Source organism: Megachile rotundata, chromosome 3, assembly GCF_050947335.1.
Source record: "Megachile rotundata isolate GNS110a chromosome 3, iyMegRotu1, whole genome shotgun sequence".
NCBI classification, from domain to species: Eukaryota; Metazoa; Arthropoda; class Insecta; order Hymenoptera; family Megachilidae; genus Megachile; species Megachile rotundata.
Window position 1 is genome coordinate 12,598,010 of NC_134985.1, and position 27,112 is coordinate 12,625,121.

At 32.3% G+C, this 27,112-nt stretch overlaps 1 protein-coding gene across 12 annotated transcripts in view; it reads left to right on the forward strand.

The window, feature by feature from the left end:
- Window positions 1-27,112, forward strand: part of Nmdar2 (glutamate ionotropic receptor NMDA type subunit 2) — a 423,506-nt gene that overhangs the window by 356,664 nt on the left and 39,730 nt on the right. For all 12 annotated transcript variants that reach the window (XM_076530217.1, XM_012282447.2, XM_076530219.1 and 9 more), the window contains one exon: window positions 15,200-15,429. In XM_076530217.1, coding sequence (XP_076386332.1) covers window positions 15,200-15,429 — 230 coding nt within the window. The remainder of the gene's footprint in view (window positions 1-15,199; window positions 15,430-27,112) is intronic.

Sequence of the window (27,112 nt, forward strand, 5' to 3'; positions counted from 1 at the left end):
TAGTTTTCTGGTTTTCTAGTTTTCTAGTTTTCTGATTTTCTAATTTTCTGATTTTCTAGTTTTCTAGCTTCCTCATTTTCGATTTTCTTGGTTTCCCAATATTCTCATTCCCCGATTTTCTTAGTTTCCCAAAGTCCTCATTTTCCAATTTCCTAGGATTCAATATCCCAATGTTCCAATTTCCCAATTTCCCCCCTTCTTACACCATCAATTCCCCAATTTCCCCTTTCCTTACTCTCCCAAATTACCAATTTCCTAGTTTCGAAATTTTCCAATTTCATAATTTCCCAATTTCTTAATATCCCACTTAACCTATTTCGCAATTTACAATTTTCCAATTTCTCAACTTCCCAATTTTCCAGTTTCCTAATTTTCAACTTTTCCAATTTCCCAATTTACCAGTTTTCCAGTTTCCCAATTTTCCAATTTACCAGTTTCCCAGTTTCCCAATTTTCCAATTTCTCAGTTTCCCAATTTCCGAGTTTCCCAGTTTCACAATTTCCCAATTTTCGAGTGTCCCAATTACCCAATTTCTCAATTTCCCAGTTTCCCAATTTTCCAACATTCCTTTTCCTACTCACCCAATTTTCCAATATCATAGTTTCACAATTTTCCACTTACCAAATTTCCAAACTTCCCAGTCACCTAATTTCCCAATTTTCCCATTTCTTAATATCCTACATTCCCTATTTTGCAATTTCACAATTTCTTACTTTCCAAATTTTACAATTTTCTAGCTTCCCAATTTCCCAGTTTCCCAATTCTCAACTTTTCCAATTTCTTAGTATCTCAATTACCTATTTTCCCAGTATTCCACTTTTCTAATCACTTAATTCACAAATTTCTGAATTTCCCAATTTCCTAATTATCAATGCAACAATGTATCTTAAATAATAACCCTCTTATTTAAATTTTTTTATCAACTATAATTGGAATGCGTGCAATATGATATTGTCTATAATAAACTTGCTCAAAATGGTATTTTTATGATTATTTAAAATCACGATACGAAAGGATGATTTAATCATGTTTAATTTCTAATAATGAATAGTCTCTGCATTATACAATATTTCGTTTTTAGTAACAAGTAATCTGTCGTTTTCAATACAGCATTTTTAATAACAAATAATCTGTGCGGTTCTTAAAACTTTATTTCTTTGGGTATAGTATCGAAGTTCATTTAAACGCTCAACGTCTCTAAATTAAAGTTTCAAGGTCATCCAACAGCTGACCTCGTTAGACTTTCAAGTATATTTAATACTTATCATTTTCACCCTCGATTTTCAAGTTCATTCAGTGTTTAAACTCTTGAGACTGAAACTTCAGGTTCATTCAGCGCTTGACCCCTCCAAATTAAAACTTCAGGTTCATTCACTGCTTAACCCCGTCAATTTAAAGCTTAAAGTCCATTCAATGATCAATCAAAAGAGGTTTTCGTTAAATTCATACTTAATATCTTCAGTTTCACTTTCAAGTTCATTACGTACTTAATTTCCGACTATACGACAGCGAAAGAAACATCAGCTGGATTTGACCGTACGCTCGATCAATACTGGCGAAACAATAATTGAAGTACGGACGTACTTGTTAAAAAAAGATACCGTATTTTGTTTTTTTTTTTTTTTCGGAACAAAATACGCTTTCCGCCCGACCGAATATTGTGGGAGGATGAGCAAAATATAAAATAGAACTTGTTGGTATTTCGGTCGCGTTTGCAGGAACATTTTGTTCATGTTACGAGGAATTTCTTCGGAGGGTGTTAGTAATTTGAAAATTAAAAAATTTGGAGGTTTCATAATTTTGTAAGTTGGTAATTTAAGTATGTGAAAATTTAATAATTTGATAATTTGGAAGGGAAAAATTTGGATATTTGAGAATCTAGTAATTGGGTAATTTGGAAATTTGGAAATTTGAAGGTTTGTAAAATTGAAGAATGTATAAATTAGGTAATGTACAGGTTATAGAAAGTGGAAATATACTAAGCTAAAAATAACACAGTCGGTATAGAGGAATTTAAAGCATTAAACATAAAGAAATTTGGAATGTTGGAAATTTGTCAGTTTGTTAATCTTCTTATTTTCCAATGTTCTAATTTCCCAATTTTCCAATTTCCTAATTTTCTCATTTTTCAATTTTCCAATTTCCTAATTTTCTCATTTTTCAATTTTCCAATTTTCCAATTTTCTCATTTTTCAATTTTCCAATTTTCCAATTTCCTAATTTCACAGTTAGATAATTTCCCAATTGCCCCTTTTCCTACTCTCAAAATTTCTCAATTTTCTATTTTCCCAATTATCAAATTTCCAATTTCCCGATTTTCTCACTTTCCAACTTTTCAATTTTTCCAATTTTCCAATTATCCAATTTCCTAATGTCTTAGTTACATAATTTCTCAATTACCCCTTTTCCTACTCTCAAAATTTCCCAATTCTCCAATTTCTAATTCCCCAATTTTCTCACTTTTCAATTTTCCAATTTTCCAACTCACCAATTTTGCAATTTCCTATTTTCTCAATTTCCTAATTATTAATGTCGTCATTTAAATTATTAAACAAACATTAAAGAATTTACTAATTTAGAAACTTAACCTCATAATTCAAGTCCTTATAATCCAAGAAATGTAACACTGTAAAATTTCCAAATTATTCATTCATTCGTCATAATTCCACCGCATTCATATAAACCCATTCAGTTATTTCTCAATTACCGCAAATAGTCCACCGTCTTTAAAGCAATAGAACGATTAATATTCAAATTCCATTTCGTACAAACTCGTATTCACTCCTCCCCATTCAAATAATCTTACGAATCAGTTGCCCATAAATATTCGTGCTCAGCTTTTCAATTTTCCGTGAATGATACTGTATAAAATGTTTTCAACCACGCGAGTCTTCGTTTGAAAACCACGTATTCAGCAATTCTATGTTTCTCCCTTTCATCGGACACGATTCATGTCCATAAAAAGAAGATATCTTTCTACAAATGCAATGAAAATGTTTCCACGATAGTACAAATTCGCCGAAAAAAAGTGAAACGTTTCTCGCACCTCGTCAATGGGGCAGATTTCCATCGCGACGGATTAAAAATGTCCATTTAATTGCGGTGAACTACGGCCACCGCACTGATAGCATTTTAGGTAGAACAATTCCCGGATTATCCTTGCATAAACGTACTCTGACCAGCACACCGAGCTTCCGTTTCATCCATTGCCGAATCCTCGGCTTTTCTCTCTCTTAAAGCTCCGATTTCCCGCCGCTTTTCGCTCATTTTTTTCTGATCTCGCCATTTTACGGCTTCCTCTTTTGTCTACGGACTCGTTTCTCGCCTCTATGAATCGCTGGACCATGGCTCTTTTCTTTTGTGCCGTTGTAAATGGGTATTTTTCTTTTCCTCCTTGATAATGACTCGAACGCGAACTGTTTTTCGGAACAAAGACTTTTCTTGGACGTGCTTAATAGCTCCTGTTAATGAATTATTTATTGCTTACGGAAACTAAATAAGTTTCGCGAAATTGCCTGGAAAATTTTGTAGTCCACTATTTTTTTACGGGTTATATTAATTTATATGATGTACAATTTCATTATTTGTTATTTATTTGCTATTATCGCAAATAGTCGTGTACTATGAATTTTCAAGGTGGATTTTCAATTAACATTACAACTATTGATAGTTGGTACAATTGGTACACTTTATTGTCCCTTTTATAATCTTCTTCACAGTAATTTTACATCTGTTTTTCTTTTCATATTTATAGACAATTTACAAACAAAAATTGCATTTGATTCTTTTAATACAATTAAAGGTTCATTAAGACTCATTATTTGAATAATTTTTGTAGTAATCATTTTTGAAATTTTTTAACCTTAAGTGACCTTGATTTTTTCAGGAAAATAAACTGTTTTAGAATTATTTGTTTTTATTGACATTTATTGTGCACTCTATACCCTGCATCTCTTGTCTGAACCTTTCTTTAACATATAGTTGCAAATGGTTCAAAATTGCTTCACGTTTGACGTCCCTGTGTATTGTACATTTGTAAGCTTGTACACTTTGTACATCTTTATTTAATATATATATTATAAGTTATATTTAATATACAAGTTATGAGCTATATTTAATATATAAATTATAAGTTATACTTAATATAAAAGTTATGAGCTATATTTAATATATAAATTATAAGTTATATTTAATATATAAATTATAAGTTATATTTAATATATAAATTATAAGTTATAATTAATATATAAATTATAAGTCATATTTAATACATAAATTATAAATTGACCTGTCCACTAATTAACTACAAAATGAAGATCTCGACCCACATAATTTTCATCGAGATGATGGATTTTATCTATTGTTTTCCTTCAAGCTGAAATTGCAGTGACAAATTACGATACCAGAGGAATTGTTTCCGTGTCGATAGGCACGTAATTCCGGTTCATTGAAAGAAATAATTAAAAGGCACGAAAGAAACTCTCGAACTCGATAGCTTTAGGGGCGAACGAGAGATGATAAATAGCATCGGAAGTACGAGGGTCGAAACCACTTATTCGATCTTCGTGGCACGATGAAACTAATTTCACTCGAATTTAAGTCTCAGCTTTCAATGTTGCATTACAGAAGGTGTTACTCGCTGATTGGTTGAGACGTCTGCAACTTTCGGTTTGACATCTTGGTTTTAACAAAATATTAATTAATAACCTCGAACGTGAAACAGAGATGTGTAAATAGTACCGATACATAATTACGATGCGTAAGGTTATTCGCATCATTTTATCGTTTGGATTGTATGGAGTTTGTCCAGCAAACTCGGCAACGAATTAGTAATTTCGATTAATTGTTTATCCAAGCGCGTCATTTCCGTCTCGCTGGTAATTATGAATGTCCAAATAGAGTCGTCGATCGGACGAAAGCGAAATTTACGGCTCTAAAACGATCGCACCGGATCGATGATTCGCATCCACTCTGAATATTTGTCGTGCAGCTTTCGACCTTCAATTTCATTGTCCGTCGATTTCCAATCAGCGACGATCCATTTCGCAATCGACATTTTATTTCGTGGCCGATCAGAGACGGGGCGTGTTTAACCAGGCAACGATGAAAATCGGTGTTTTCAGCAACGTTCCAACAGGACACGACTAATTAAATCCGAAATGGGATTTCCTGCTATTCCATCAACGAGCTATTTATGGCCTGTCGATAACCACGTGAAATTGTAGCCGCTGCGGATGAAACTAGCGTACTATGTATACATATATGACTATAGCTAGGGAATTACCGAACTAATTCGGTTACTTTCTGTGAAGAAACCTGCTTTTTAACTTTCTTTGTTGCGTTGTAATTAGTTACGAACGTTTTCCAATTTTGTTTTCATTTTCTATGTTAATATTCATTTTCAAGGAACCTTCGTATTAAAGTTACAAATTGCTACATGCTTAGTTTTACACGGAGGTTTGTCATCCACGTTTGTTAACCTCTTAGGCACGACACTATAGCGATGGCAGTTTAAAAACCGGGATGCTAATAAAAGAACAGAAGAAAGATTTTATCTGGTTTCTTTTCAAAACTTCGCTGTTGAAGGCAAATATATTTCGCTCAGCGCAAATGTAGGTTGTTGCGTACGCGTCACACGGTGAATGAATGTCTGAGACGATTTCATGAACTCAAGCTTATTGTATTTATATCAGATTCAAGTTTAACACTGTCGTTATTCTTAATTTACTGATATGTCAACTGGATGAGGTTCTTTTGATGAAGAACTCTTTAGGATGAAATAACTTTTATTTTAAGGTTCTGTTATAAGCTTCGAAGACAGTTTATTGATACACGAGTGAAGTTTCGAAGATTTTCGTGGTAGATGATCAGAAAACTTGTGTAAGATTGAACTTGGTTGGTTTACTGCTTTTCGTTAACCTCTTAGGCACTATAGTGGCTTTCGACCATCTGTACGACGATCTACTATAGTGGCTTTCATGTCATCGTAGATCACATAGCGTTATGACTCACTCTACTGACTCTCACCGTTTAAATTCAACGATCGTTTTCATATGTTTTGATTCGCACTTTTTTGCCTTCACGTTTTTTAAGAGTATCAACAAATCCCACAAAAGTACATTACATGTAAATAAAAGGTGCCAAGTTTAGGCACCATGGGCTCTTTGCATTAATACGATATTAGAAACATTTGGAAATATATTTTGTAAATTTTCTACAAAAGTAAATTATCAGAGTTAAAGTATATGTATATCTTTGGAAAAAATTATAATTTAATCATCAAAAACTTGATTCCAATGTACTTGCTAAAAGAACAACATTCTCACACATTGTAGTACTGTTTAGGACTTCAACCACATCCCAACTACGTAATAGAACCTTGAAACAAACAAGAGTTAAAACAAGCGATTCCTTTTTTAAAATTAACATCATAGCTGCTCTCAAGCTACTGCAGGTCATAATGAGCTTTAAAAAGTCAGTTTCATTCTGCGCTTTATCAAAGATTAATAAAAGTCTTCCTTTCGTTAAAATTAAATTACGGTAGGATCGTTAGCTATCAAATTTAATCAGCCGTAAAACAACGTTTACACTATTTTACATCGAAAGGAGGTCAGAAAAAGTTTTCCATCTTCCTTACTCTGAGATAATATTGTACAGCTGGTTTCGTGGATTTATTTACAATTTATACATCACGTATGGGAGAATACATTATGTGTAATAATCACAGAGTGGCACTTTTTACATCCCTTATTTCATACTGACGATTTTAAGGGTGTTTCTTCTTATGATTTTTGTAAAAAATATAAAAGAAAATAAAAATTGCAAATTCAAAAGCTCGAAAAATATATTATAAAATGCTAAAATTCACAAATTATATAGAAATTTGATCTAAAACTTGAATCCTTGAAAACTTTGAAATTTTTTTATTTTATTAACTGAAATTTGACAATTCGAATATTTGCGAATATTTAAATGAATTAGGTGAAGTAATTATGCAAAAAATTCTAAATTCTAAGCATATATGTCTCACACTTCAAACTCCCGTTATATTGGAATAAAATCGCACAGACAAAAAGTTCTCGCAATTGACAGTACATTGAGTTAATCAAAAGTTTTTTTTGAGGGTGCCACTATATATGACCCACTCTGTATTTGCACCAGTTTCAAACAATCTTTGCTGTGGTCATGGCCGCGATACGGCAACATTTAAAGGATTCGCGAGGACGAATCGGGATCGAGTTTATAACGAACCCCGACGTCGACGAAGATTGGTCCTGCATGACGTCAGCGAGATCAAAAGGGGTTTGTTAGAAACGGAGGAAAATTGTTTTTCACGACAAAACTTCGATCACCTCGATTGTCTCTGGATTCGTTTATCGTAGCACTTTAGGCAGCAGATATTTCTGGGAAAAGTTGAAGGTCCCACATATTGCACGAAATCAAATTTTTATAACACTTGACATAGTTTTTACATCGTCTCTTAACTTTTTACGTATATTTTGATGACTTTTATTGATAAAATTAGGAAGTGTCGTACGGAGACAGCTTTTTAACGTGCACTTCATGTAACGATCGATCATTAAAATGTCATATGCATACATGTCATACATATATGTACATGTCATATAAGTGTCGTATAAATAATGACTGATTTTTGTTTGTATAACATTGGAGGAATTGTTATACTTAGGAATTTGAAAATATAGAAATTTGTAATTTTAAAAATTTCAAGAAATGTACAAAAAGGATTTACAAACGTAGAAATCTGACTATACGATAATACGAACTTGAATATTTAACAAATTTTATAATCAATGCTACCGTGAATTCAAATGGGAATTTGTCATTTGTAATAAGATTATATTAAATAAGATATGTATTTGACAAACACTCACATTCCAGTTTTCAAAATTATTTTTTGTTCCAATGTTTCCCCACCTATCAAAGTTGACACATAAATTTACAAGGCATACGATAAAATTAAGATACAAACTTTGCAGTTAATGTTTTAAGAAATTTAGTACAGATTTAGAGAAATTAAGAAATTTGTAAATTCGACAATTTCATAATTTGCAAATCTGATAATCGCAATAGTCCCACTCTTATATGCATCACTTTTATGCATCTGATTTGTGTAACTTTTCAATCTAACAATAAGATCCATAACCTCCGAGTCTAACCCTAATCCCGACTCCAAACCCTAAAAACAAGAAAAAGCAACCAAACAGTTAAATCTCACACCCCATTGCCATACCTTTCACACCAAAATACACATTTGTTCTCGAGTATAATTAGTATAAATCGTTATCGTGTCAACCATGACTTCTTCGATCCCCGGATTACCCCGTTAATAATTCGTCACTGGAAAGTAGTAATCCGCGTCGGATTAACGGACAATTAATCAACCGATGGAAATGGATTGACTCGATACCTCCGGTTGCGATAATAACGGTTCGACCCTGGCATTCTCGTGGGCACGTAAAGGATCCCCGATAACGGACACGTTATGCGCTCCTATTAGCGATGGACACGCGTGCCCGCGTGTGTGGCATCGCCAGAACTCAGCCACGCGATTCACACATGCATCCTCGGCTAATTAAGGAAATTGCTCGCATTGCGCTGTTGGTGGACAGACGTTACCATTTCAGGACTCCAACTTCGATTTCCGGTGCGAATGGGAAAGTTTCCCAGGATTTTAACGTTCTGAAGCTTTCACTCTGCGACGCGCGTACATTCATATTCCTTTAAAAATTATATGAAATACATGAAACTATACAGGGTGGCTCACCACATTTTGCTATCTAGATTTACGTCATTATTATTACTCATAGCAAACAATGCTTCAGATGAAGTTGAATAGTTTTGAGAGGGGCATATGCTGGTGGTATATTTTTTTTGTAGGTGGACGTATAAAGGACATATGAAGGTTATTAATGTTTTTTTAAAAGGAATCATATATTTTTTATTGCATCAGCTGATACTCCTTCATATTCTTTACAAAAAAGTATTAATCTATTTATGTAAAAAAATCATTAGTTTAGGAGATATTTTAATTTTAATGTCTATTTACAGAAAGGGTTCAATGTGGCGACCATTTGCGTCAGAACACTTTCTGAATCGAGAAATTAATGACTTACTAACATTCCGTAGTGTATAATTTTTCTGCATGTGTAGTACTTTTCCCAGCTTCAAAATAAACTGATAACATGTCTATCTTTTCTTCTTTAGAATACTTCATTATGAAGTGATAACTCACCGCATCACCGTATTCATCGTATTAGAGACGTAACAGAGACAAAATTTAATATAAATAAATGTGTTACAAGCACATTTTCCGTTCTACTTCATTTATTCACAAGGTTCTTCAAACCCCTTTAAATTGAAAATGAAGACATTTATATTGAATTAAATATTTCCACCTGACTAAATCTATAAATTACCTTTGTCAGTCCAAACATTCTTCAACACGAGTTTCCCATTAACCCTAACACATAACCAGCAGATCAAACGATCAGTCTATAATGGAATTAGGTTTGTTGGACGAACTACAGTCTTGGAAGTAGACTTCCTAATTTCGCTTTGCGAACACTGCAATCAAGACCAAGTTGCGAAACTTGGGAGTTCCAGATAATTATAATTATAGCTCACTATGGTGATAATCGGGTCATTTAACGAGTACACGCGAAGGTGAGCCACAGTTGCATCGTCAAGTACTTAGGAAAGCACCTCCGGCAACCGCTGATAGAAGTTGTGACATTTGGCGGTCTTCCAATTACGGAAATGTCTCTCATAATCGTTAAGAGAGAATCTAACAGAAGTGAGTTGCTTGTCTATGGGATTGTAACCTGGAACTTGCCGGAGGCTGAACCCCATGGAACTGGCTTCTGGATGAAGTTTTACGACCACGAATTGACTCTACTGACCGGAGTCGCGGTAGTGATACAAGATGGAGGAGATGTGCGGTAGGGATACAAGATGGAGATGTTCGGTAGAATTTATGGGGACGATTTTGGGAGAAATTTTCTTGGGAAACTTAGGAGAGGACTAGTGACGTTAGGGAGATATTTGTATGGAGGGCAACGTAGAAATATTGAGGTGGATTGATAGGTATGAAGGTTTTTGGAATTTTAGAAATTTTTAGGTGGAAGTTAGGGAATTTTTTATTTGAGACTTGGAAAGATGGAAGTTTAGAAATTTGGAGTATTGGGAAGTTGTACGTGTTGACATCAACAGTACGTGGGAACTTTGAAAATTTGGTTAGAAAAGAAAACTTTTGTTAAAGCACTATAAATGTTTGAAATTTGACAATTTGACAGTTTAACAATTTGCCCGTTTGACAATTTGACAATATAACAATTTGACAATATAACAATATGATAATTTCACAATTTGCCAATTTGACAATTTCACGGATGGACAGTTTGACAATTTGATAATACAACAATTCAACAATATAACAATACAATTTGACAATTCGACAATTCGACAATTCGACAATTTAACAATTTGACAATATAACAATTTGAAAATTTGACAATTTGACAATGTGACAATTTGACAATTTGACAATATAACAATTTGACAATTTGAAAATTTGACAATTTGACAATTCGACAATTTGACAATTGGACAATTGGTAAATTAGAAAACTGCAAGATTGAAAAATTAGAAAATTGGAAAAAAGAAAAAATGGAAAATTGGATAATTGGAACATTGGAAAACTGCAAAATTGAAAAATGAGAAAATTATGAAAGTGAAAATGGAAAATTGGAAAATTGCAAGATTGGAAAATTGAGAAATTAGAAAATTGAAACATTGGAAAATTGGAAAAATGGAAAAGGGAAGATTGGAAAATTGGAAAGTTGGGAAATTAGAAAATTGGAAAATTGAGAAATTAGAAAATTGAAACATTGGAAAATTGGAAAAATGGAAAAGGGAAGATTGGAAAAATGGAAAATTGGGAAATTAGAAAATTGGAAAATTGCAAGATTGGAAAATTGAGAAATTAGAAAATTGAAACATTGGAAAATTGGAAAAATGGAAAAGGGAAGATTGGAAAATTGGAAAGTTGGAAAATTAGAAAATTGGAAAATTGCAAGATTAGAAAATTGAGAAATTAGAAAATTGAAACATTGGAAAATTGGGAAATCAGAAAATTGGAAAATTGAGGAAATGGAAAATTGGAAACTTATAAATTTAAATATTTAGAAATGCAAGAAATTGCAAATATGGCACTTAAAAAATAAGGTACTTGAGATTTAGAAGTATAGAAATGTACAAATTCAAAAACCCAGAAATTCAAAATTTGTAAATCACCCCATTAAAGTTCCAACTCTTCGTACAATTTTGTTCACCCCACTAAAACAGCTTCAACAAAAACAACACTAGAAACAAATATTCATCGAAACACATGATTCAAATTCAGCAAATTAACACAGGTCACACGATTCAAGTTTGAATTAATATTTATACGTATACATATAATCGCGCAACTGTCGCTATTTCGAGCTCAGCACCGCAATAAATAATCCATTGACCTTTAATCAAAATTCAACCAAACCAACCGCATCCAACATATCGCAGATAATTAAAGCATCGTACAACTATAATTGTCGACAGAGTCGAGGGAAGAAGTTTGTTGCCGTTAATATACCATTACAAACACCATGTCATCCGGTGAAGTAATAAACTAACTAACAAGCCATAACACCGCCTCTAATGTATGACTGCTAATGGAACGTGATTAACAACGGCTTTCTAACGAGATCGTGCGGTATACAGGAAACTTTCTAGCAAGTTTCATCCACAATTGATAATGTCCGAGGCTTTTCACCGCGTACCACATCCTTGTGAAAGAGTATTCCGTCGTTGGGTTGACGAAACTGTGGTCAGTAGTGTCAGAAGTTTCTAACTGGTTTGATTATGGTACATTCGGGTAACACGTTGCCTTCCTTTGGATAAATACACATACACGATCAAAGTATTTTAGTTCTCAAATTTTCGTAGACATAGGCTTTTGCATTTATCAAATTTCTGGGAACTTCAGAAATTCTGGATGTGTAAATCAAGTGTGACGATATTTAGATTTTTCAAATTTTCAAACTCTAAATTTATGCATTTTTTATGATTTTAAAAACTCCAAATCCTTAAACTCTTGTATTTCTAAATCTCTGAATTGCAGAATCCCTATATTTCAATATTTCCAGATGTCTGTACCTTTAAATACCTAGATTCCCATTTCCTTGCATTTCTAAAACTTAAGTTCTACAAATTCCTGGATCCCTAAATTCCTAGATCTTCAAATTTCTAGATCTCCAAATTTCCGGAGTCCCAGATTCCTAAATTCCTAGAGCCCCAATTTCCCAAATCCCCAAATTCCTAGAGCTCCAAATTTCTAGATCTCCAAATCCCTTGATCCCCAAATCTCTAAATCCCCAAACCTCTAGATCCCCAAATCCCTAGATTCCCAAATTCCTAAATTCCCAAACCCTTAGATTCCCAAATTCCTAAATTCCCAAATCCTTAAATTCCCAAGTCCCTAAATTCCCAAATCCCTAAATTCCCAAATCCCTAAAATCCCAAAATCCCAAATTCCCCAAATCCCTAAATTCCCAAATCCCTAGATCCCCAAATCTCTAGATCCCCAAATCCCCAGATCCCCAAACTACTAAATTACCAAATCCTTAAATCCCCAAATCCCTAAATTTCCAAAATCCCCAAAATCCCCCGAACCCTAGATCTCCAAATCTCTATATCCCCAAATCCCTAGATTCCTAAATCCCTAAATCCCTAAATCCCTAAATCCCTAAATCCCCAAATCCCCAAATCCCTAGATCCCCGAATCCCTAGATCCCCAAATTTCTGAATCCCTAAATTTCCATATCCCTAAATTCCTAAATCTCCAAATCTCAATTTCCCTAAATCCGCTCCCTGAATCAGCTTCGTTCCACTAAAATTTTAATTTAAATTTCAAATAAAATCTCCAAGAAAAATCATTATACCACAAGAAACCCACTTCTATAGACGTATAAAAGTGACAGGAATTGATGAACATCAAACAATAATTCCATCTCAACATCAATTTGATCACCCATTACTCTTTGATTTCCCATAATCCACGCTTACACGGTTTATACGACAATAATGCGTTTTTTGCCCTAGTCTCCATAAAGATTTTACTGCGTCACATCGAAGAACCATTTATTTTTTCTCCTGCCGTTGTGCGACCGGAGCTTCGTTTCGTTTACGAGTATCCGAAAAAGCCACCGAACTTCCATTAAATTTCTCATTTATAGCAGCTTTATTACATCACGCGAAAGACGTATGTACGTTGTTACATGATCGCACATCCCTGCACCTTCGCGACATCCACCACGTAAATGACACGTGAGAATTAATCGAGCTCGTTATTCACGCTCGAGAGTCACCCTGCAGCAACTTTTGATAACCGGATGAAATGACAACGTATTTATATGCAACGCGATTCGTTAGCACCGTGGTCGCGATAATGAACATCATGATTAAACGGCGGATCATTAGTTTACGGAGCTTGTTACGTGAACTGGTAACTCAAATCGAGTAAGCGATCCTTTTCAATGAAAACATTCCGACATCTTATCCGCGGCGGCCATTTCGTGACGGCGGACACTGTAGAGTGAGGTTCACGTTTAATTCGTGGTGTCGGATTTATATTCGTGTATTGTAATGATTCAAATGTTACATTACGAGTTTATGTGTTCTTAGTGTTTATTCTTAATGTGTATTGATAATATTACAGGCATTATTAATGTATATTAATAATATTAATAAAATTTGAAATTTTTTTAGTCTCAGATTCTTGAATTTTTTCAAATTCTTACATTTATGAGTTAGTAAATTTTTAAATGCTCAAGTTACAAACTTTTAAACTCCCAAAATACTAAATTCGCAAATTTCTAAATTCCAAAATTATTAAATCCCCAAATTCCTACATTCTCAAATTACTAAATCTTCAAATACCCAAATTACTAGAATACTAAATTTTCCAATTTCTGAATTATTGAATTATTAAATCTCCAATTTTTTAAATTCCAAAATTCCTGTATACCAAAATCCCTGAATTGCGAAGTTACTAAAACCCTAAATACTCAAGTTACCAAAGTTCTAAATCCCCAAAATACTAAATCCTCAAATTTCTAAATTTCCAAGTTACTAAATCTCCAATTTCCTAATTTCCAAAATTCCTATATAGCCAAATTCCTGAATTGCGAAGTTACTAAAACCCTAAATACTCAAGTTACCAAAGTTCTAAATCCCCAAAATACTAAATCCTCAAATTTCAAAATTTCCAAGTTACTAAATCTCCAATTTCCTAATTTCCAAAATTCCTATATTCACAAATTCCTGAATTGTGAAGTTACTAAAACCTTAAATATTCAAGCCACCAAATTTCTAAATCCTCAAATTTAAAAATTTCCAAGTTACTAAATCACCAATTTTCTAAATCCCCAAATTTCCAAATTTCCAAATTACTAAATCCTCGAACTTCCAAATTACCTAGTTACTAAAACCCCCAATTTTCTAAATTTCCAAACTAGTGAATCCTCAAACTCCTAAATTCCCAAATTTCTAAATCTCCAAATTTCTCAGTTTCTAATTCCTTAAATCCCCAAATTCCTAAATTCCCCCTAAAAAATTGAACAACTGCGCACTGCACCTTTTTCATAAAAAATGAAACAAGTATATGCTGCATAAAACAAGGACACAAATACAATTAAAAAGAATGCTAGTCGCCACATATGGACTCATCAATGTCATCACATATGAGCACATAAATGTGTACCAGTCATCACACATGACCTTACAAAACTGCACCACTCATATGATCTTATTAAAGTAATCTTGTCATACGAACTCACATAAAAAAGTACTATCTTTACATTATTATTTTTCTCTATTAAATCACACGAAACACTCACTATTATTTTTCTTTATTAAATCACACGAAACACGTATGTATCTCCAAAACTCACACATACTATATCGCGCGTATACGTTACCCCTGACATTATCCAATTTTCTTTCTCGCAAAGTGTGAAACAGATACTCCTCGTAAACCGAGACGCGAATGAAAATGCAAAACTGATGTTTCATGAAACTAGCATACAGTGTTTCAAGGTAGCCCGATATATCAACCCTTTATCCTCGTTTGTGCTTACAGATCGGTGTCTGGAAGTCCTGGGAGAAGGAGGGTCTGGACATCAAGGATATCGTCTGGCCTGGAAACACCCATACGCCTCCTCAAGGTGTGCCGGAGAAGTTTTATTTGAAAATAACCTTCCTGGAGGAGCCGCCGTACATCAATCTCGCACCCCCGGACCCTGTGAGCGGAAAATGTCTGATGGATCGCGGAGTTCACTGTCGAGTGGCCAAGGAGTCCGACATGGTCGGGTAAGTCGAAAATATTCTACAGCCCTTTTCTCTCGGAAATCTTTGCCGGTCAATGAAGCCCAACGGTCTTTCACAAGCTGTGAACACACCTTCGAACAGCTGATTTATTTTCTTCACCCTTTGTGAAGGGTTTCAAAGCGCTCTTATTAAGCGCCGGCGAAATTTTTGAACCCCTATTTGACGCTTGGGGAAAATGGTACGTTTCGATTGTTAGATTGGAATGGAAGAATTGGATTATATGGTTTTGGGAGTTTGGGGTTCGGGGGTGTTTGAGTTTAGGTATTTGGGTATATTGGAATATGAGAATTTGATAATTAGGGAGTTTGGGAAGTTGAGAAAGTGAGAAAGTGGGAATATGGGAACTTGGGATTTGAGAATTAGGGGATTTGGGAATTTGGAGTTTTGGGAATTTGAAAGTTTTGGGATTTGGGGTTTAGGAATTTGAAGATTTGGAGATTTGGAAACTTAGAAATTTGAAAATTTTTAGACATTGTGAATGTGGAAACTTAGAAATTTGAGAATTTGAGACTTTGGGAATTTGGGAATTTGGGAATTTGGGAATTTGGGAATTTGGAGATTTGGGGATTTGGGGATTTGGAGTTTTGGAAATTTGGAGACATTGTGAATATGGATACTTAGAAATTTGAGAATTTGGAAATTTGGGAAATTGGGAATTTGGGAATTTGAGAATTTGGAAATTTGGGAAATTGGGAATTTGAACATTTGAAACTTGGGAATTTGGGAAACTTGAATATTTGGAAACTTGGGAATTGTTAAATTTGAGAGTTTTGAGATCTGAGAACTAGGAAACTTGAGAACTTGAAATTTTGGAAATTTAGTGACTTTGTGAATTTGCAAAATTGAGAATATGTGAATTTGGAAACTTGGGAATTTGAAATTTTGAGAAATTGGGTATTTAGGATGTTAAGAATTACAAAATTTGAAAATTTTGGATTTAAAAAATGTAGGAATTTAAAAATTGAAAACTGAGAAAATTTAAGAACCTTAAAGCACAAATCTAAAAATATGAAAATTAAAATATTTCATAATTCAGAAACGAATTGCTACACAAATCTGAGTATTTAAAAATTTATGAATCATGGTATGAATATTTTGCAAAATTTCAATTTATTGTATTTACATAATAAAAGTAAATAATGATACATAACATTTACAATGTATGTTACAGAATTATTGCGTTGATATACATATTTTCATGCAAGGTTAAGAAGACAAAAATGGAATACAATTCTCGCAACCATTTTTGTATTCAAATTCGACGAAGAAACGTGTATCGTATTCTTAAATATTTCAGTGTTCTGAGTTTCACATACTGCGAATACAGTTTTCAAAATCTAATTTACTTCCTTCTTTCGGATCTTCTTGAAGTCTGGTAACATTTTTGAACTCGTAAGAAGCGAAGTCGGAAAGTTAAGTGTATTTGCATTAAAGACGGGATGCGTGCTCCATTTTTATATTCTTCTCGAACAATTTTTGACACTTTACTCTTTTGATAAAAATCATATCATTTGCAATAATTATTATCTTTTTTGAGGTGTCATAACGTAATAGAATTAATTTTTAAGTACAAATTATACAATGAAAGTGTGAAAGTAAAATTCATGTCCAGAAGTACAAAGTCCAAATTTGTGAATCTAATGAAACGCTTTCGATTCTAAAAAAAATTTTCATTTCTACTGCGTTTCATTTCTATGGTGCAGAACGTATTCAGAGGGTTCTTCGATATGTTTCAAGTGTTTGTAAACTGTTGGTAGATGTTTAGGTTCCCTCAATGGAGATAGGAATGGAGGTAACGCTACGCACTCGACAGTTTCGGTTTAGTTCGTCTGTAGCTTCTTTTCCATCGAGATACGAGTTCCAAACGAGAATTATCAATCGAAAAACGTTCCAGTATTCTGACCTTCGCAGAAAAAAAATCGATTTTAGTTACTGTTGCAGATACTTGAATAACTTTCATGCAACGCGAATGCATATTTCGCTTGTGTCTGGATACTTATGGACGGTAGTGTATGTTAGTACACATGTCTCACAAATATTATATGAAATGATGGCACTTTGCATATTGCAATATAGCACGAGGATACAAGTTCAACGGAATTATAATATGGAGAGGTCACATACCTCTAAATACAGAAATAAACAGAAATATATCGGACGTTGAAAGCGACTATCCTAAATAGTAGTTACTTAGTTTGGAAAATGTTTCCCAAAGGACTCGTTCGCGACATGTTTAACGTCATTAGTCGCTGCACGCGAACGACTCGCTTTTTCCCTTGCAACACGCACTAGGGAATATTTCCCTCGCTTAATTTTGCATCAGATCCCAGCAGATCCAAATTATGGTGTTATTTAAAATCTCACGAGCGTTTTATGGAGTTACGAAGCTCATTAAAATTTTTACAAACCACAGCAGTTTTATTTGATATCTCTATATATTTTTTGTTTAAATATGAAAGGGTAAGGGTCTTTTCTAAATTCCTATATTCCCAAATTTTTTACTTTAAATAATTGCAACACGAATTTCGTTCCATTTCAAAAGACTTCAATTCTATTTTTAAAATAACAAATTTGTCCTTAAAATAAAATGTATTATCCAAATGAAACTTTAAATAGCTGCACACTAGAAAGTCCGCAATAAAATTTCAATTAACGAAAAACAAGATTCATTGTATCGTAGAAAAATGATCAAATTTTTGAATATCGCGGCAGAGTTATACAACAAAATGGCGTATTGATATAGTGACGTAGAAACGATGAATATAATATTGACGTCACGAAAGAGAAAGTATCGGAGGAAAGATATCGGAAAGAATATTTACAGGAATGAAATCGTTCCTGTCAAGTTTCACAGCTTTGAACTCCGCGACATCGAACTTTTTCACCCTGAAGTTTACAACTTTCCTACTTTCGAAGCACTTGGATGTACTTCCGAATTTAACAAACTCGGCACACTTCTTCCGAGCTTCGTACTTTTACGAAATTATCACATTAATTACGTAGAAGTAATTAAAATTAGTTCGTATGAAAAGTATTCATTCTTTAATTCCTTCCCATTTAATCCCTCATTAATTCGCTTTATTCAGCAATTTCTGCCAGATCCGTTAATTTAATGGTATCGGTTTCATTTACAAAAAGAAATCGGTTCAAATTAATTTCATTCGTGATTTCGTCGCTTTTGTCTTTAATTAATATTTGATTAATAATAATCGAGGAAGCTTAATACTCGCCAATTTGATTAAATAATCAAGAATAAATTATTGATACACATAAATATATTTTTCTTTCATTAAACTTGCAGATCATCAAATAATTATCTTTCAGTATTTCTAGTTCTATTTTCAAGCAGTATCGAATTGGCTTTACACAAATAAATGTTCGTTTACATAAAGTAATACAAAAATTGATTAGTCTTAATCACATATACTAAATGAACATTTACATACAATAATTTGTTCAATATTTAATAACTTAATATTTGTTTGATAATTTAATAAATGTTCTTAATATTTTCATTATAATCATTCATTGTATTTTATCATATTCAAAATACCATAATTTCACCAGAATTTAGTTTTTGTTTCACTACAATCTAATTTTATTAACATATTTAAAAACACATAAATTAAACTCATTTCCAATTACATTGTTGTCAAATTTAATTTTATTAACATATTTAAAAATACATAAATTAAACTCATTTCCAATTACATTGTTGTCAAATTTAATTTTATTAACATATTTAAAAATACATAAATTAAACTCATTTCCAATTACATTGTTGTCAAATTTAATTTTATTAACATATTTAAAAATACATAAATTAAAGATATTTCCAATTACATTTTTTCCAAATTTAATTTTATTAACATATTTAAAAATACATAAATTAAATTCATTTCCAATTACATTTTTTCCAAATTTAATTTTATTAACATATTTAAAAATACATAAATTAAACTCATTTCCAATTACATTTTTGCCAAATTTTCGTATTTTAAATTGGGGTTACCGAAAACATTACGGAACATTTGTAAAAAACAATGCTCGAGAAATATCGTCCACGTTCGTAATTAAAAAATCACAAAGCAAGCTTCCCAGAATTGAGCAATATTTTCAAATAGAGTAATAAAGAAAAGTGAAGTTAGCTTCAGAAAAAAAGCAGCTCAATTACAAGCCAGAAGAGGAAATTCGTGGAGATTACCGGCAGCCGGAGTGTAATTAAAAATTCCGGTTGTCAAGCGAACTTGTCCCGTGCTCTTGTAAAAGAAAATGCTTTCGTTGTGCTGGAAAAAAAAATTTTATTCCAGAGATTCGTTCAAACGTTCGTTGCAGGCTTAGCGATGGAATCGCGTAATTGAGAAAGCCAGAATAGAAGCAATCAAAAAGCTTGGAAATTGCTGAGTTGTGGTTGCGACTGCTCTTGTTAGCTTGTATTTGCCCAGGATCAATAAATTGTCAGGCAAAATCTTATGACAGTTAAAGCTTCCTTTAATTACGACAATATTTGCAGCAAGCAAGACAATTTGTGTTTGTTAAACTTCTGCTGAATTTACGGTGCAATTGTTTACTTTTGTGTTTGCTGTGTTAAGGGCTGAAAAATTAGATTCGTGAGAAAATAATGGAAAATTTTAGTAATTTATTTTGGGTGATGATTTTGTAATAAAATTTAGTTTTTAAGCATGTGTATGTTTCTTAATTTGTAAACCTCGACGTTTTTTTCTCCTTTTTAAACTTGTTAATATTTTAGTTTTTAAGCTTCAGAATTTCATAAGTGTTGAACTTGCAGATTTTTTAATTTTTAAACTTGGATATATTTTAGTTTCTAAGCTTGGAAATTTGTACATTTTTTTAACTATATTTTGTGAATTATCAAATTTTTCAGTGCTTAAATCATGTATTATCAAATTTTCAAATTCCAAATTATGAATTTTCTGACCTCCAAGTTTCAGAATACTTAACCTCTAAATTTACAATTCTAAAGAATTGAAGTTTTATACTGCAAAGTTTCTTAATATCCAAACTTGCAAATTTTCAAATTATCAGAGTATTCAATTTTAACCTACTAAACTTTTAAATTTGTTAGTTATAAAGTTTGACACTGAAATTTTTACATTTTCAAATTTCCAAACTATCAAAGTCATAACTTCAACCATTTCAACTCTATTAAATATCAGAAATAATAAAAAAAATATAAAATTGACAGTAATCAAGTTTAATATCTTATTACATTACATAACCTATACACATATCATCTCTTATATTAAAACTTGAGTATCAGTTATTAGAACATTTTCAAAATTGAAAGTAATTCAGTTAAATATCTTATTACATTACATAACCTATACACATATCATCTCTTATATTAAAACTTGACTATCAAACAGTTATTAGAACATTTTCAAAATTGAAAGTAATTCAGTTTAATATCTTACTACATTACATAACCTATACACATATCATCTCTTATATTAAAACTTGACTATCAAACAGTTATTAGAACATTTTCAAAATTGAAAGTAATTCAGTTTAATATCTTACTACATTACATAACCTATACACATATCATCTCTTATATTAAAACTTGACTATCAAACAGTTATTAGAACATTTTCAAAATTGAAAGTAATTCAGTTAAATATCTTATTACATTACATAACCTATACACATATCATCTCTTATATTAAAACTTGACTATCAAACAGTTATTAGAACATTTTCAAAATTGAAAGTAATTCAGTTTAATATCTTACTACATTACATAACCTATACACATATCATCTCTTATATTAAAACTTGACTATCAAACAGTTATTAGAACATTTTCAAAATTGAAAGTAATTCAGTTTAATATCTTACTACATTACATAACCTATACACATATCATCTCTTATATTAAAACTTGACTATCAAACAGTTATTAGAACATTTTCAAAATTGAAAATAATTCAGTTAAATATCTTACTACATTACATAACCTATACACATATCATCTCTTATATTAAAACTTGACTATCAAACAGTTGTTAGAACATTTTCAAAATTGAAAGTAATTCAGTTTAATATCTTATTACATTACATAACCTATACACATATCATCTCTTATATTAAAACTTGAGTATCAAACAGTTATTAGAACATTTTCAAAATTGAAAGTAATTCAGTTTAATATCTTACTACATTACATAACCTATAAACATATCATCTTTTATATTAAAACTTGAGTATCAAACAGTTATTAGAACATTTTCAAAATTGAAAGTAATTCAGTTCAATATCTTACTACATTACAGAACCTATACACATATCATCTCTTATATTAAAACTTGTGTATCAAACAGTTATTAGAACATTTTCAAAATTGAAAGTAATTCAGTTTAATATCTTACTACATTACATAACCTATACACATATCATCTTTTATATTAAAACTTGAGTATCTAACAGTTATTAGAAAATTTCCAAAATTGAAAGTAATTCAGTTAAATATCTTAAAACATAACATAACCTATACACAACCTCCAAATTAAAATTTCAGTATCTACCAGTAACAATAAAATTTCCAAAAGCTCTAAAACTAAATAATATCCGAGTATCTACTTTAAAGAAAAGATTTCGTAAAATAGTATAATCTTAGAGAGAAAACAATTTTCTGAAGGAAAGCACCGTAACCTACATCTCGTTCTCGATCATTGCATCACGTAACCATTGTCGTAAAAGGAAAATCGATTTCTGTACGTTTTTCTTTTACGTTTACGTTCCCTCTGAGTGAAACGTTTCTAGTTTGTATAAGGTGTGCGTGGCGAAGAGAAATAACGATACGAGAAAGCAGATGTGAGAAGCGGATAAAGTTAATGGACAAACGATGAGTCTTCTGGTTCTCAGGGACACAGAGAACGTTAATTCGATGCCACTCGTCCTGAAAATGGCATTCTTGATCGATCACGCTGGAAAATGTTCACTGGAAGATAAATCGAGAACGTACTCTTACACGAATGTCGGAAAACAAGTTCCTGTCAAGTTTAGAGAACATTTGTTGCGGACATGTTAACATTTTTGCTGCCTGGATGAAACTAGTGAAGATTTTAATGGATTACATTTTCATTTTTAACGGATCTTTATTTATTATTATCTAATAATATTGTATGGCTAATTCTTATTAATTCATCGAGTCTACTGTTTTGAAATTAATTATTGTATCATTGTCAAAAAATTTTAATTCATCAACCACCTTCTGTTTCAAAGTCATTCCTGTTTAATTATTTTCTGATTTAACTTGATCTGAATGATTGTTCACATAACCTCGCATTTACTGTACCAACGTTAATTATTCCTTTGTACCATTATTATTGAATGTAACCTAATGAAATTACCAGTGAAATTAATTAATGAATTCATCGAGTAATTCTACATCAGTTATTTCTAAGTAAATCTTTTCCTATTGCATTAATAATTAATTTAACTTCATTCATCGATTAACCTAGTCTTTCAAAGTTAATTATTTCCATGTATCGCTGTTAATTAATCTTACTTCATTAAGTCATGAAATAATTCTACATTCACAACCTCTAAATAAATCCTTTACCCCTGTCGTTATTAATTAATCCAACATCGTTAATTTAACTAAAATGTAACTGCATCTACTGTTTCGTAGTTAGTTCCATGTACCACTGTTAATTAATCAAACCACATTAATTTATCAACTGAATCCACATTCAGCATCCTAAAATGAATCTCCTCCATATATCACTAACATTAATTTATCTAATAATCTTGTTTCGAAGCTAACATACAATTATTCTAGCCTCATTCACCTAATCTACTATATCAAAGCAATTCTTTCCTATATTACGTTAATAATTAATGTAGATATATAATTAAAGTTAAAACCTAACTTCATTTTCTCTCAAAATCTATCAAATCTACCAAATAATCCTATATCTACCGTTTCAAAGCTAATCATTCTCACGTACCGTTATTCATTAACCTAATCTCATTAATGCATCGCGTTATCCTGCATCTACAACCCCAAAATAAATCTTTTCACATTGCATAATTAATTGACCGCGCCTCATTAGTTTATCGAATAAACCTGCGTCTAGCGTTTCTGAGCTAATCATTCCCACGTACCATTATTCATTAACCTAACTTCATTAATTCGTCACGTAACTCATCAACTACTGTTTCAGAGTTAACTGTGAAATACTATCTTTTGCATATAGGTGACTATCACTTAAGGAGAGTGGTCCGCGGCGGCCATCTTGCTTTACATCAGCGTCTGTCTCACTCACGCACTTTCGAAAATTCGAATCCGAAATGAATTCCTCTTAGCAGATACTTTCATATGTTATAAAAAAATATTCAAAATTCCATTTTAAAAAATTGGAAGTCACCTTCGTTACTAATGAACGTATTTATTAAAAATAAAAATTGTTCTGTTAAAAAGAGAAATGTATGTTTCAATAAAAAAAATTGAAAATGCATATGAAAACAACAAAAATGCATATGTCATTTTGTTAAAAATAAAAAACAGTACTAGTTTTCCTTTCTTTTATTTTTTTCTAATATTCGCTGTTTAACGAAAGCTGTCTAGTAATATCCTGAACACCCTATACGAGAGACCACAATGCTGGGACGTATTTAAATGCTTCACAGAAACGGCACACATTCGATATCCGTTGATCTCGTGAATAGATATTCGCCTGTTCGAATCGAATTTTGAAGGTTTTACGGCGGAAAACGTTTCCCACGCAAAATTTCACCGGCATTCTCCGCGTGATGGTCGCAAAGGGAGCTTGTACTTCAAAAGAACCGCGTTACTCAAGCGGCCATTAAATTTCCAGTAAGCGTGATCGCTCGAACGCCTCGTTTCACCTTACCATATTAACGTCCTGAGCTACTACACCCTCGAGAACTCTGATTTTCTTCAATATTACACGAGTCTGGTTCATAGTTAATTCCTTTGGCATTGATTTTATGGTCCAACAGTTTAGAACGTTTTATTAAATCGTCCGATATGGAATGTTGGAAACAAAGCAGATATGGGATAATTACTTTAGGAAATCTTATATCTCGGTTAGGAACTATTTTATCTTGGGGTTGAAGAGTATAGGTTTTGAGTATTGCTTTTGAGAGTTTAGGAATTTGGAAATTTGAGGGATTAGAAATTTAAAAATTTGAAGAGGGGATTTGGAATGTCAACAATTTGGATATTTGTAGATTTTGAAATTTGGGAGTTTGGAAATTTGAGAAGTGAGGGATTTGAGGGTCCAGAAATTGAAGATTTTGGAAATTCGAGAATTTGGAAATTTGATGGATTAGAAATTTCGAAATTTGAAAAGGGGCTTTGGAAATATAGAAGTTTGGAAATTCGAGAATTCGGAAATTTGACAAACTAAAAATTTGCTGATTTGCAGATTTGAAAATTTGGGAATTCGAGAACTTGGGGTTTTGGAGATTTGGAAATTTTGAAATTATGAAAATTGTGACTGTAGGAAGTTGAGAATTAAAAATTTTGTAAATTAGGAAATTTACAAACTTGAGGAATTTGCGAAGTTGTGGATTTGAGAATCTAGAAATTTGGAAATTTGGAAACTTTCCCACCTAAAAATTAAAAAATGAAGGAATTAAAAATCTTCTATCAATCATACAGTTAATCTAACATTGTAAACAAAAATATATTATTGGACTCCTTTAACACAATTAATTACCAAAATTTGCTACATAACAATTGAATCTATACACTGTTTTATTGTCCAACACTCCAAACCAATCAAAATCATCTATAAACCATCACTCACTTCCCATTTTTCACAGTAATTTCACTTCTGTTCTCCATTCTACAATTTGACTGATTGATTGTTTCACTGTTACTTTCTACGGTACAATGATCTTTCTACTTTATAACTTTATAACTATCAGAATTACACATGCATGCATGATTAATAAGGGTTGAAATTAATTGTACAGGATTCAAGAGTCAGATAACGAGTCATATATTATGTAAAATAGGAAAACTTGTTGCCTAAGGAATAAGATAAGGCATGCTTTAACGAACTTTCGCATAATACTGTGAATGTGTAATTAAATAAAACAAGTAATCAAGACAGAGCTGTTCTTCAACTTAATTACACGATGATGTAAGAGTATTTTAATAACGAAAATTTATGTTCATTTCACTCAAGAAATTGTGTGGAATATTAGGTTCTTGTAGGTGAAATAATTTCGAGAATGGAAAGTCGAACAAATTTGGCGAGTAGTAAATTGTTATATAATTACAATAATTATATTAGAATCTTGTGAACAAGAGAATATAAGTATACTGTATTTAAATTAATTTCATTTCAAACGACTAGATTTTGCTCTGTACTTGATGACTGTTCGGGAGTGTCTAAATATTTCCATATTTACTAGGCAACCTAATTAATTTCTTAATACCTTTTAACTATGCAAAAATATTGAATTACTATGCAAACTTGAGGTGAAGTAAAATTTAATCTTATGGTAATTTTCAGGATTTCTCCAGACTAAATTAAATTTGTGGTACCAATCATTGACTATTATGACTGCAACTATTTATTATTTTCTTACAGTATCAATTTTTGACAGTATTCGAACGCATACTTTGACAATTTTAATTCATGATACTTACAGTTCAAATGTGATCTCACTCAAATTTTTAATACGCTTCAAGTTCAAATCCAATTATAATTTGCATTGTCAAGACTAAATACAAAATTGACATTTCAACTATTTTTATTCAACTGTCTTCATTTGAATATTGTTGTATGAGCGTCGCAGCGTCAGCAGTAGTGACGATTAAACGACGCATGGAATCACTAGGATTTCCTACAAGTGAATACAAGTGGATTGTATCTAAATGAATTTGACTTCGAACGACTAGATTTTGCTATGTACTTGATGACTCGAGAGTGTCTCTTCGAAGAATTTTTACGTTTTACAAAAGCTCGGAGTGGGCGTATTTTTGTGACATTGGTGAGGGACACAGTTTCTAATTTTCTATTTAGCTAAAATTCGGGTGGAGTTGGAAATGCGAGTGACGTATGAAGCGGGTCTTTTCCCCAATGTGACCTAAGCAAGTAATAAAACGCAACACCTCGACGTGTATAGAAAACTGCAAACAAAAGACTCCTGCTAAGGTTAAGGTTTCACAATCAGATATAACAATAGAAAAATACTCGGTAGACTCCATGGGTCTTATTGCTATTGCGGGTAGAGAATTGACTTGAAACTACAAACGTGAAGGAACGAAAATGCGTTAAACCCATCGCTAGAAACTTGTACTGATCCTCTCGCTGTAATATGCATCCTGCTTTCTTACAGAACGATATTTATCATGCCAACAAATCGAGCAGGTAACAGTTTTCTTGGTTGAAAGGGTTTTCTGGTTCAGGTTGCGTCGTAAGGATCAGAATGGACAGCAACAAGGTAAAGAAAGTGACCAAAGTAGTTTACGATGACGGCCATAAGAACTCTCAGTCGCAGCTGTTGTGTATTGAAGTTTCGTGGACGAAACTCTTTCCCCTATTTCGCCGCTGTTGTTCTATGCAATTTACGTTGATGCCACGTCGCTGTTTCACCGGAAAATGTTGAGAAAAAAAGAAAGCAAGCCAACATCGCGAAATTTAGGGCGGGACGTCACTTC